Source organism: Nematolebias whitei, chromosome 10 (genome assembly GCF_014905685.2).
Source record: "Nematolebias whitei isolate Nwh7 chromosome 10, NemWhi1, whole genome shotgun sequence".
Classification (NCBI taxonomy): Eukaryota; Metazoa; Chordata; class Actinopteri; order Cyprinodontiformes; family Rivulidae; genus Nematolebias; species Nematolebias whitei.
In genome coordinates this window covers 23,939,945-23,952,205 of record NC_056507.1, presented here as the reverse complement: position 1 = coordinate 23,952,205, position 12,261 = coordinate 23,939,945, and the positions used below count along the sequence as shown (strand labels likewise).

Genomic DNA, 12,261 nt, shown 5'->3' with positions numbered 1-12,261 from the left:
TATATATATGTGTGTGTGTGTGTGTGTGTGTGTGTGTGTGTGTGTGTGTGTGTGTGTGTGTGTGTGTGTGTGTGTATGTATATGTATATACGTATATATGTAAATATATATGTATATTGCTCTATTGCTCAGACTAAGATTTACCCAATCAGTGTGTGCTCTGTTCATGTTGTGTTATCTCTGAGGGCTATGAGTTGTTAGATTTTTGGAACCTGTCTATATTATTCAAAATTCCATGTCCTGTCTTTTGGGGTACGAGTGATGTAAACGGAAACAAGCATGCAACAATAAACCATGTATCAGTCACATTTTAATTTATGATTACGTTTTATCTCATGTCCTTCAAAAGCCCATTTAACAAAAGTGTTCAAATAAAGCATGACTTTCAGGATGTGATGTCAAAATCTAACCAAAATCTTTGTTGCAACTCCGGTTTGTGGTTTCCCACTTGAAAGATGGGTTTGACATTTTGGCTGTCACCATCTTGGTAAAATGGAGCCAGTGGGAATTAGACTGAAAACCACAAATGTCAATTACAAGGTAGTCTGATCCTAACGCTTTGCTTAAACTTCTTCTACTTTTATTTACCTTCTCTTACATAAAACTCTCTGATTTAAAAAAGAAATATTGTGCTAAGGCTGAATACTTAACAAGGAAACTGCTCATGCATGTTGAGATGTACAGAAATGTATATGTATTCATGACCAGAGTGAAATTGTACTTTGCTCATTTGTGTTGTTTATTCTAAATTCTGTAAACTTTATGCTGGTTATCAGAACATGTGACTGAATCACTTAAAATTTGATATTATTTTGCAGAAACAACTCCTAAGAGTCCTGTGGTGAAAACAACCGAATGTTACGAGGGCAAAGGAGAGGGTTATAGGGGGACAGTAGACATGACACCCAGTGGAATCATGTGCCAACGCTGGGATTCTCAGTACCCCCATAACCACACATTTATGCCTCAAGCTTACCCTTGCAAGTGAGTCAGAAACTCACATGAGAAAGCACACTCACCCATCCACCAGTGGGAATTTCCATCTAAGCAGATTGCAGGATGACATTCTCTATTTTCTAGGGACCTGAGAGAGAACTATTGTCGGAATCCAGATGGCCAAGAATTCCCTTGGTGTTTCACTTCAGACCCAAGAGTCCGCACAATGTTCTGCACCAACGTCCCTCGGTGTGACACCCACAACAGGCCTGACAGTGGTGAGAGACTCAGCAGTTTTATGTGACACTGAAATATCTTCATCAGAAGACCATGAGTATTTTTATATTTCATAAACTTGAGGGTTCATATGAGACTCCACACCACACATTGGTTTAGAAACCTGCTTTCTGCATCCCTATGGAAAACTGCAGGACTACAGGACTGTGGGAAGGACTGACCACCACATCTCACATAAATAAAATACAATGATGTTCTGGTCTCACTGGACTGTAAAATATGGAGTTGAAGGATTAGTGTTGCTTCAGACTCTTTCTGTGGAAGCAAAAGATTGGAAAGGGAAAGATGTTGGCTGATTACACAAATTCAAATTTCCCAAGGGATTTCAGGAATATTTTGTTGAGCCTCTGTGGCCTTGCACATAAAGCCACTCCGAGGCTGTGCTGTGAGGTTGTGGTTTACCCTTGAGGGTTGAATACATTCCCGTATAGAAATCAAACGCAGGATGACAGACAGACTCAATTATTTATTTATGCTCCATGTTTTTCTAAGATTTCACAGTGGATGACTTACACTGTGTTCTCAGCATTGCATGTTCTACATCAGGAGTGCACCATCATGCATGTTTTACTTGTTTCCTTACTTTAGCATATCTGATTCAATGTTTGATCTACCTCTTCATGTTCTACAGAAGCCTGTTAATTATCCATTGATTTAAATCAGGTGCGCCGTGCAGAGAAAATCCTAAAACATGCAGGATGGTGGCCCTTGAGGACAATGATTGGGTACCCCTTACAACCATGATAATGGCCCTGTGGTTATTTTTGTTCATATGTTTATCTGGAAACTTATCTCAGTTTTTAATATTTTAGTGTAAAAAAAATTGTTTACAATGGCGGTCAACTAAATTTTGCATTTGCCATTCAAGACTTTTTCAAATATTTTATTTCAGACGCAATAAAGTCTTCTTGTTTTTGTTTTTTTCATAAAGTCTGACAAAAAAAATTCACTGCAAATGCATGACAGGTTTTAGTAGCAATAGAACAAGCAATATTCACTACATACATACATACATACATACACACACACACACACACATATATATATATATATATATATATATATATATATATATATATATATACATACACTTCTGTTTGTATTGCATAAATCATTACTGTAATACATTTTATCACCTTGTGTCTTTCTTTTTGTGTCCAAATCCAGACTGCTATAGGAACTTGGGAGAGAATTACCAGGGAGAACAGTCAAGGACTAGATCAAACCTGCCCTGTGCTCCCTGGAGAGACCACAGCCACAGGTCAGCCCACTGGATCTCGACTCCGTCTTAGCCTAATAACATTTCCAAACTCTATGATGTAAAAACCAGATCTGCACCAATAATAAATCACAGACATGTGCCTCCGCCTATAATAGAGATGTCACAAAGTTCTAAAAGAGGTTAACCTCCAGGGCCTAACAAAGAATATGGGATTTTTAACAGCTCATTGGATTCAAAGCAAACTTCTGATAATAAGCAGATGGCATACAAATTGTAATTTTTGAAACGAGCGTTTGAAAACTTAAGAGATACATGCTTTTCAATGACAACTTCAATATGAAAAACATAAATTTGAGACAGAATGCAGGCACACACATTTAATTAAGTCCCATTGCTAGCCTATCATGTTAAGTCTTAGTTCAGGGAGGAGATAACGGCTCCTGTGTGTACCATGACCAGTTTCTCCAGCATCTATTAACAGCCAGCCAGCAAAGTGCTTTCCCTAAAGATGACCTAACTAAGCAGGAATGATCCCCTAGTGATAAGTTGGTTCAAGGATATACACCTCACTCCTCACCTCTGACCCCCAGACTTCTTCTTTGTAGTAACACTTCAAAGCCACACAGCTCCACTGCTTGGCTTCTTTCTAGGGGTTAAAAGTCAGGGTTGAAGAGGCACAATGAAGTCTGACTGTGAGAAATATAACACACATAAACAGAAAGTGGAAATTCTGGATTGTTGTTATTTGAAACTCCTCGCTGTGTTTCAGTTTTTGCACTACCGTACTTATTTGCCCTTGAAGAATTTGCTGTAAGACAGAATTTCATATTTAGCTTTTAGGGGCTCTTAGAAACTACTCTCCTCTGTTGGATATGTCAGCATAGAATACAAATGTAGGCGAGTTCATATCGTCTTTTGTGACTGTGACCCATAAATTGCTGGGAAATCATTTTCATTACAGTAAGAATAAAATATAAACAGCGAGGGGGAAAAAAGGTGAACATTATCTTTAGTATTTGTTAAATGTTTATTCAAGTTTAGCTGTGGGGATTTCTCTGTCTTTTTGTTCATCCAGTGGAGACAGGGGCATGCTAATGGCTGGCCTGGAGGAAAACTACTGCAGAAATCCTGATCAAGACAAACATGGCCCCTGGTGTTTTACCAACAATTCTGCCATTCATTGGGACTACTGCAATGTAAAACTTTGTAAGTGCAAATATGTGTGCACATAAAATGCCTTCACAGATGTATTTAGTTCAAAGTGAAAACAGTGTGTGACAATATGTGAAGTTGAAGGTTTGTCATTCTTGCTTTCCTTTAATTGCTTGGTCTCTACAATTAGACTCACACACTTGAGTCTGTGGTGTGCCAGCTTGTCTACATTCAAAAATTTGTTTGTGAGATGGTAAATCCCAAAGTCGCTAAATGTTCTACTTTGTTAATAGAAAAAATCAGTTAGGTTTCAAATAAGTTTTGCTTTAGGGGAAAAACACTTGGGTTGTTCAAACGCAAGTACCAGTAAAACAAAAATGCAAGAATTACAGAAAAAAACTAAATTACTGTCACACAAGCTAAAGACCCTGACAGTGATAAGTACTTTAGGTTAAGTTGGGGTTATTTATCATATGCAGATTCAACACAAGGTCAACAATGTAATGAAATGGTCAGGTTGAGAAGAACTGTCTTGTCTCACCAAAAAAAAAAAAAGGCAATACCAAATCATGCAACAAAAATACAGAAACAAGATGCCAAAAATGAAGACGTGAAATGCATATACAGCAGCATGGTCCTATCAATCAAATCATCCATCCATCCATCCATCCATCCATTATCTTTACCCGTTTATTCCATTTTGGGTCACGGGGGTCGCTGGTGCCCATGTCCAGCAATCACTGTGCGAGGGGCGGGGTACACCCTGGACGGGTCGCAAGTCCATCACAGGGCCACATAGAGACAAACGAGACAAACAACCATTCACTCTCTCACTCACACCTAGGGACAATTTAGAGTTACCAATCAGCCTAACATGCATGATTTTGGTCTGTGGGAGGAAACCGGAGTACCCGGAGAAAACCCCCGCATGCACGGAGAGAACATGCAAACTCCACCCAGAAGGCACCTGGACTGGGGTTTGAACCAAGGACCTGTTCGCTGAGAGGCAGCAGCTCTACCAGTTGTGCCACCGTGCTGCCCTCAATCAAATCAATCAAAATCAAAAATACTTTATTAATCCCAAAGGGAAATGATTTTGTTGTTATAACTCATTATCCTCATTTCATTAAGAGATGTTATAGATACTGATGGCTGTAGGCAGGGAGGATCTCTTGAAAAGGTCCATCCCACAGTGGATCCTAAGAAAGTGGCTGCAGATGCCGTCCGATCCGTCCACCCAGACTAGGCTGGCCTCTCGGTTCCCCCGGGCTGTAGGACCGCCCAAATGCCGGGCAGAACTCCTCCCAGAGCAATGACCACTCCTCCCAGCAGTCTGCCGAGCTCCTCGTCACTGCGGACAGCCAACTGTAGGTGCCAAGGGACGATCCTGTCCTTCCACTGTCATGAGCCGCGTTTCCTGCTAGTTCCAGGATCTCAGTGGTCAGACACTCGAGCACAGCCGGCAGGTAGATGAGAATGCATCCACAGAACATCCTTTTCAACTCATTTGAGAATTGGGGCTGTAGTTGAGATATTATTTGACCTTTTGAGATGTTAATCAGCTGCTGTTGGTTGTAGAAAACTGCCTTATTGCCATGGTTACGCATCATAACAAATGTCCAGAACTAAAAGAGTTTCAGTAAAAATCCTTCCAGCTGCACAGCATCCGATACCAGAAGAAACAATCATCCCAAAACTGTGATTTACATCCAGAAAAAGAGGAATTAAAGTTTCCAAAAGCAAAATCTCAGAATGAAAGTAACAGAGCTGCTCCAACATGCAGCCACCTTGAGCGGCACAATTCTAGAATTGCGCTGCTCTAGAATTCTAGAATTGCAATTCTAGAATCAGCAGAGTGTTTCTGTTGGCAGTGAGGTTCTTTTAGCATCATGGTACTGTTAGAGGCGTGGTTCTGTTAGCACCGAGGTCTAGTTAGCAGCACTAGCAGGTCTTGTTAGCAGTGCGGTCCGTTAGCAGCATGATGATAATAACGACTGCTGCAACTGCCCTCCCAGACTGCCCTCCCAAACCGGATCCAGCAGACACACATCATCAAAGGTTTCCCTGCAAAACAGGACTGTTCCGTAGAGTTCGGTCCGTGCAGTCAGATGGAGCATCATGGAGACAGCCGCCATCACGACAGGCCAAAGCCTGAGCCCGAGGCTGGAAGTGGGGCCGGGAACTGAAACACGATGGCAAGACAGTGACACAGAAAACTCCAAAAGTGCGTTGCGGTCATACCTGTAGTGTGGGTGTGCAGTGTAGGCACTAAAAAAAGTTAAATCAACAACAGGGAAAAAAAAAGAGCGAAGCGGAGCTCCCTTCATGCTACCATTCTGAGGCGCACGTGACATCACACTTTAAAGTAGATGTGTAAAATACTTGTTGGGTTTGTAACATACTAAATACATACTACATACTGCAGTTACAGCACGCGCTCTCAGGCCATCATTACCTGCAGCGACCCTGCAACAAGAACTGAAGTTGTCCACCCTAATTTCTTTAGGGGTTTCAAACATTTGATAACGTCAATTAAAAAATCCATGCAAATATGTTCTTATTTTTAGTATTTCACCCTGTTTTACAGCACCCTGTTCATTGTTTTAAACACTATTCTCATTTTTATTGCATTTTTGCTGTAGTTTATTGTTGTCATTGTTTACTGTTATTATTGTCTGTACTTTACATGTTCTGTCTGGAACAGGTCCTTCGTGTAAACGAGTCCTCGTGGCTCAATGAGGCTATAGCCTGTATAAATAAAGGTTGAATTGAATTGAATATATAAGCATCCATTCATCAGCCACACTAACTTTACTCTGTTCAACACAAAGAGCTACATCAACATTTGTGCTCACAATGTGCCAAATGACTTTCCCCTGCTAAAATCCATGAAAATCTTATCTGATGCAAGGAATCAGTGCACATGAAGCCCAGAGGAGTCTGCAACTACACGTCAAACAAAATCAAATAAAATCAATTTGCAGCCTTAATCTCTGATTCATAAAGCCAGAGGCACCAACCACTGAAACTATGTGTCCTATTATGTTAAAAACAATAAGCTTCTAATTTAAGCTCATGCCAGTGTAGTCATTCAAGACTTGGAAAGTTTAAATACAACTTCCCTAAAAAAGCAAAATATTTCAAAGCATCTTTTTGGACATAATTTAATAATCACTATGACATTTCGTTTTGTGTGATATAACTCTCCCTGTATCAGCTGACACTCATTGATCGTTGTTCATCTCCTTTTGTGTGTGCAGGTGATGAGTCACTGAACGCCATTCCTGCAGGTGACGATCTTGTTACCTCCTAAGCTTCTGATGTGTATTTGATTGCCTTTTTTATTTTTATTTTTTAGAAGTTTTATATCCAGTCATCATGTTACACGATGCAGCACATTATGTTGTTGTGGTGACATCTGTTCCTTTATAAGTGTGTGTGATGTTCTCTTCACATGAAACGTTCTCCACACAACAATTCAAGCATCAGGGATGGAGCCACTTCTCTGAGACATATGTGGTGTTCAAAATGCTCTGTGAAAAGAATAATTATCGATCTCATGAAAATTCTTACTTGAGTTTAATAAATATTGATTATTCTGACAGGATTTCTTTTATGTTTTAGTGCCTGTTATATAGAGAACACAGTGCTTCAACTAACATTATATTTATGTTTTGAGTAGATATTGGTGGGTTAAACTAAATCAAAATGAACATATTGGGTGTGTAATGGTGTGTGTTTTTGCTTTTCTAGTTAAGCCATCTCCTGTGAGATGTTTTGTCCATAAAAGGACCAGGATTGTTGGGGGCGCTCCAATAGGCATATCAGACGGCAGCTGGATGGTCAGCATACAGAAAGGGTACAGAATTTAAAATCTTACATATTCTTCTCCCACATTTAAAACAACATTTATTTTTGCTTTTCAGTAAGCTCTTTCATTTCTCTAGTTGTAGTGGTAAAGTCAGCTTATAAAGATGCATAAAATTAAAACAATTGCTTTTCACAACTGATTACGTCTTTTACAGTACATTAGATTTCTATAGCGTTTCTGTATGCCTCTCCTGTTAAATTTATACATGGGGGAGGTCAACTGGATTTCCACCATGTCTCACTAACCTTTATGCTCTTTCCAGATCAGTTCACTGGTGCGGTGGTTCACTAATACGAGAGAAGTGGGTTCTTACTGACAGACAGTGCTTCTCTTCCTGGTAATGTCAGTGCATACTGTCACTGTTAAAAAAACATCTATATTTTCTCCTTGAACTTTTAACTGAATTATATATTTTTTTTTTTTTCTATTTGTTTAACCCATATGGAATTGTTTTATGTCTTGCATCTTTTCAGTGTGCCGGATCTCAGTGAGTATCGGGTGTGGCTCGGCATCTCGGACCTTCGAGAGGATGCTCCTGACAGGTCCAAGAGGCAGGAAATCAGAATAGTTAATGTAATATGTGGCCCCAATGGCTCCAGTCTAGTTCTTCTACGACTTGAAAAGTGAGTTTTCGTAACTTAAAACTGAAACATTTACAAAAGTAAATAGATTTTGCAGTGTCAAGTTAGTAATCTTTTTTTAACCTTCTGCGTTCATTTAAAATGTCCAGGCCTCCACTTCCTGCAGACAATGTCCACACCATTCAGCTGCCTCTAGCTGGATGCTCCATCCCAGAGGGAACAATATGTAAAATGTATGGATGGGGAGAAACCAAAGGTACCAATGTTTGCAGTTTGCATTAGAGCGATTTGCATTATTTCATTATTTTCATTGTAGTTTTGCATTATGGCATTTTATTTTGATCACATTACTTTGCAGAAGTCTTGCGTCAGCCCTCATTTCTTATATTTTACTTTCAAGCAGCCAAGCTTTCATTCAGGTCTTGAACAACAGGTTTTTTTTTAGCCTTTCTGAAGGTCTTTCGTAGTTTTTCTTTGGGCTTTAGTTGATTTTTCACCAAATTTCTAATTAGTACATTTGATAAGGCACTTAGCAATGAACCACTTTTAAATTAGGCAGTTTGTTGTTAACAGCTGGTGTTTAAAATATTTAGTTGAAACTAAGAAACAATGATCCCATTTTAAGAGACATAAAAATGTATTTTAGCACCAATGTTTTATTACTTACTTACTTGTAAATGAGTCCCCGAGACTCAATGAGACTAACCTGGATAAATAAAGGTTGAATAAATTGCCTTAAAGCTGTCAGATGAAATTTGGCACCCAGTAGATAAAGTGTACGCTGTTGCTCACTTGGAAGTAGCCACTTTGAATAGTGTATGAAATGCTACAGTCCTGATGCACCATTGTTTTGTGCATGTTCTAACAGAAAACAGGCTGTAATCTGGAACTTCCAACTCTTTCAGGCACTGGCCACGATGACGTTCTTAAGACGGTCAATTTGCCCATTATTGGCAGTGACAGGTGCAGAGAAATGCATAGAGGGAGCTTCCACATCACCAACACCAAGATCTGTGCAGGAGGCAAAAATAACGAGGGAGTGTGTGAGGTATACTGTTTGCTTAATTCCCTGAAATATTTAGCAAATTCCCATTGTCATTATGTATGTATTAAATGTAAGTGTTACAGCAGCCATGTGGTTAAACAAAAACAGGCATTAGGACATAAAGATGGAGCATTTGTTGGGAATCTGTGAGGACAGTCATGCCTCAGTTCAACACTCTGCTTTCAGAGCCAAGTTTGATCTAAATCTCAAACAAATGTTATTTAAATCCGCGGGCTTAGTGTTCAGTCTGTTGTAAATAGAGCAGCTGGAGACTGTTGCGCTGAGTTTCATCACATGTCAAAGATGTCTGAGGTTTGTAGCTCCGAGAGACCTGCCTGTGATGTCACTGAACATGTTAAATACTTATTTTGTTGTTGTTACATTTAACACTGTCAAAAATGTAAACGGTGATGATTCTCAGTTGCAGACAAAGATAACCAGGCTCTGTGTTTTTTTCTTCTGCAGAGGGATTATGGTGGCCCTCTTGTGTGTCAGGATGGTGAGCTCAAAGTTATTGTTGGTGTAAGCGTCCATGGCAGAGGCTGCGCTCGGGCCAACCAGCCTGGCATCTTCATTAATGTGCCCTTCTACACTCAGTGGATTTACAAAGTCTTCAAATATTACCCCGACCCTGAGATTGCTTAGAGATGGAGAGGAAAAAAAAAAGACTATCAGGGGACTTAAAGTTAGAGCTTCTTGTCTTTAACTCCAGCGGTGCACTCAGGACATCTGGTTTCTGTGGTTTTGTATCCCCATGGGGTCTGCAAATGAAGATGAAGTTCTGAGAATGCACTTACACTTATCCTCAGCAAGCACCACACAATTTCTACTGTAAAGGTCACTGATAACAAATATGAAGACATTTTGTTTTTTTTCATAATGAACCACTGGAGCAATGGAATAGTGGGCTGTAATAAAGACTGACATCTTTGAGTTAGAGGCAAAGCAGAAAAACAAAATGTCAATTTTCACCATTTTCCAAATTTCCAATAATCCACTATAGATCTGTGTATGTGAATCCTCTCAATTCCTGGCTTTACTTGAATGATTTGAACGCCAAATGCAACTCTTCATCAGCTCCCTTTGTACAGCACGTCGGCAGGCCTCTTGGAAATCCATTCAGTGAAAGAGCAATGTTAAGGGCACTCTCACCAAACTCAATGCAACTCCAGGGACTTCAGTGAAGTAGTCCTTAATGTAAATAGGATTTTTATGAGTGTGTTTGTGACACTCCAAATGTAATTTAGGTCTTATAGATCTATGACAGGAATGTTGTGGCAGGCAAATGACATAAAGTGTGTTTTTACAGTTTAGTCAAGTTTCTGTTTCATATTAATGTCAGAATTAACTCAGTTTTCGGACTGTAAAGTTGTCATATTATCCAACAATCGTGTGTTTGGGATGTTGACTGGGAAAATCTGTGTGAATGATTACCTATCCCTTAAGGAAGTTAAATGATAAACTATATCAATCATGTGGACACGTGTTTTTTATATATAAAATATTCCAAATGGTTATTTCTCATGGTGTGTTTGTTTGTTTTTTTGCATCAATATCTATGCACAAAGGCATCTGCAGAGGGAGAGAATCTATGTGTCTGTGAATGTATGAGCCAGACCTGAATGAAATATCAGACTTTGACAGACTCCTTCTTCTTTTCCAGTCTGGATGTTAAAATCAAATTAATGGCTACCTTAAACTTTATGGATGGGACGGTCTTGGTAATAGAGGTGTCAGGAATGAGTTTCAGCATAAGAAATCTTAAACACTATTTTTATTCTGATATCACTGGCCACAATGTTTTTATTTCAGAATCATAGTATGGCTGTCTTCAGTGCTTGAGTTCAGTTTGTTTTAGTGCCTCCTTGTGTTTCCAGTCAGTCTCAGGATTTTTTTTCTGTCAGCTTCTGATCCTCTGTTTGGCCACACCCACTTTCACCTGTTCCTCGTTAGCTTTAGGCCAAGTCCCCAATCTCCTCATTAGCCTCAGTCCATTTAGCCTCCCAGTCTACAACTTGACTGCAGTCTGGTACTGTGCTTCATGTCCTGTCTGCTTCTCCTCTGTGAATCAAGTTCTGATATTTTGTATCATGCATGGGTTTTCTCAGAGTACTCCAGTTTCCTCCAACATACTAAAAACATGCATGTTTGGCTGATTGATAACTCTAAATTGTCCCTAGGTGTGAGTGAGCGAGTGAATGGTTGTTTGACCTGTCCAGGGTGTACCCTGTCCTTCGCACAGTGATTGCTGGACATGGGCAACAGGCGACCACCGTGACACAATATGGAAGAAGCGGGTAAAAGATACTGGATGGATGGATGGATGTATATATATGTCATGTGTGATAAACTGACTGTATTCCTGGGACCGACCTAAACTACAAATTGTGACATTTTTGTTGTGTGTGCATGTACGTTTACAAAACTATGCTGCAGCTGCTATATTCCACAGGTTGAACAGTATTGTGTAATTATATATATATATATATATATATATATATATATATATATATATATATATATATATATATATATATGAAGTTCATCTTATCCGATATTCTTGATAATAAACACATTATAAATTAAAAATTTGAACTGATCACTTTTTTTCATATAAACATTCCAGTTAAATTATTTTTTTTACGAAAGCCAAAATACATGGTCTTCAGCAATTTTCTTGCCCATCATGTAATTATTAAAAAAGTTGTGCTTGTTTGCCAGAAGATGGCACCACAGCAGCACAGAGGCTGCAAGGGCTGTAAGTAATCTTGCTAATCTCCCTCATGCATGCACACACACACACACACACACACATGCAAACACATACAGACAGACACATTCATATCCCTACTTTAATAAGCCACACTCTTATCCAGCTAAATATGCATAGGACACATAGCTGAACAAACTGTTTTCGGTATTCTAGACCCAATATTACTTTGTACAAGAGAACAGCAATTATGGCAGGTTGACACAGAAAAATAGGTACGAGGTGCACAGAGTACATTTGTGTGAGAAGGAGTGGGAACTGGAGAGCATAAAGGTTGAAAAGTGGCAACTGTGAGTTAAAGATTAAATGCTGAATCCATTGATGCTGTAAGGACCTTATGGTGCAAGCAGAAAAATACACTGGAATCAACATTTTTCTGTTGCAACG

The 12,261-nt window shown here is 39.4% G+C and overlaps 1 protein-coding gene across 1 annotated transcript in view; it reads left to right on the top strand.

Annotated features, from left to right (window-relative positions):
• The window catches only part of LOC119415687 (hepatocyte growth factor), a 22,751-nt gene extending 13,002 nt beyond the window's left edge, over positions 1–9,749 (top strand). Inside the window, exons 8-18 of the mRNA XM_037682853.1 lie at positions 819–984; positions 1,081–1,214; positions 2,401–2,494; positions 3,531–3,661; positions 6,868–6,897; positions 7,361–7,466; positions 7,741–7,815; positions 7,952–8,101; positions 8,209–8,315; positions 8,965–9,107; positions 9,570–9,749. Coding sequence (XP_037538781.1) covers positions 819–984; positions 1,081–1,214; positions 2,401–2,494; positions 3,531–3,661; positions 6,868–6,897; positions 7,361–7,466; positions 7,741–7,815; positions 7,952–8,101; positions 8,209–8,315; positions 8,965–9,107; positions 9,570–9,749 — 1,316 coding nt within the window. The remainder of the gene's footprint in view (positions 1–818; positions 985–1,080; positions 1,215–2,400; positions 2,495–3,530; positions 3,662–6,867; positions 6,898–7,360; positions 7,467–7,740; positions 7,816–7,951; positions 8,102–8,208; positions 8,316–8,964; positions 9,108–9,569) is intronic.
• Positions 9,750–12,261: the final 2,512 nt, after the last annotated feature.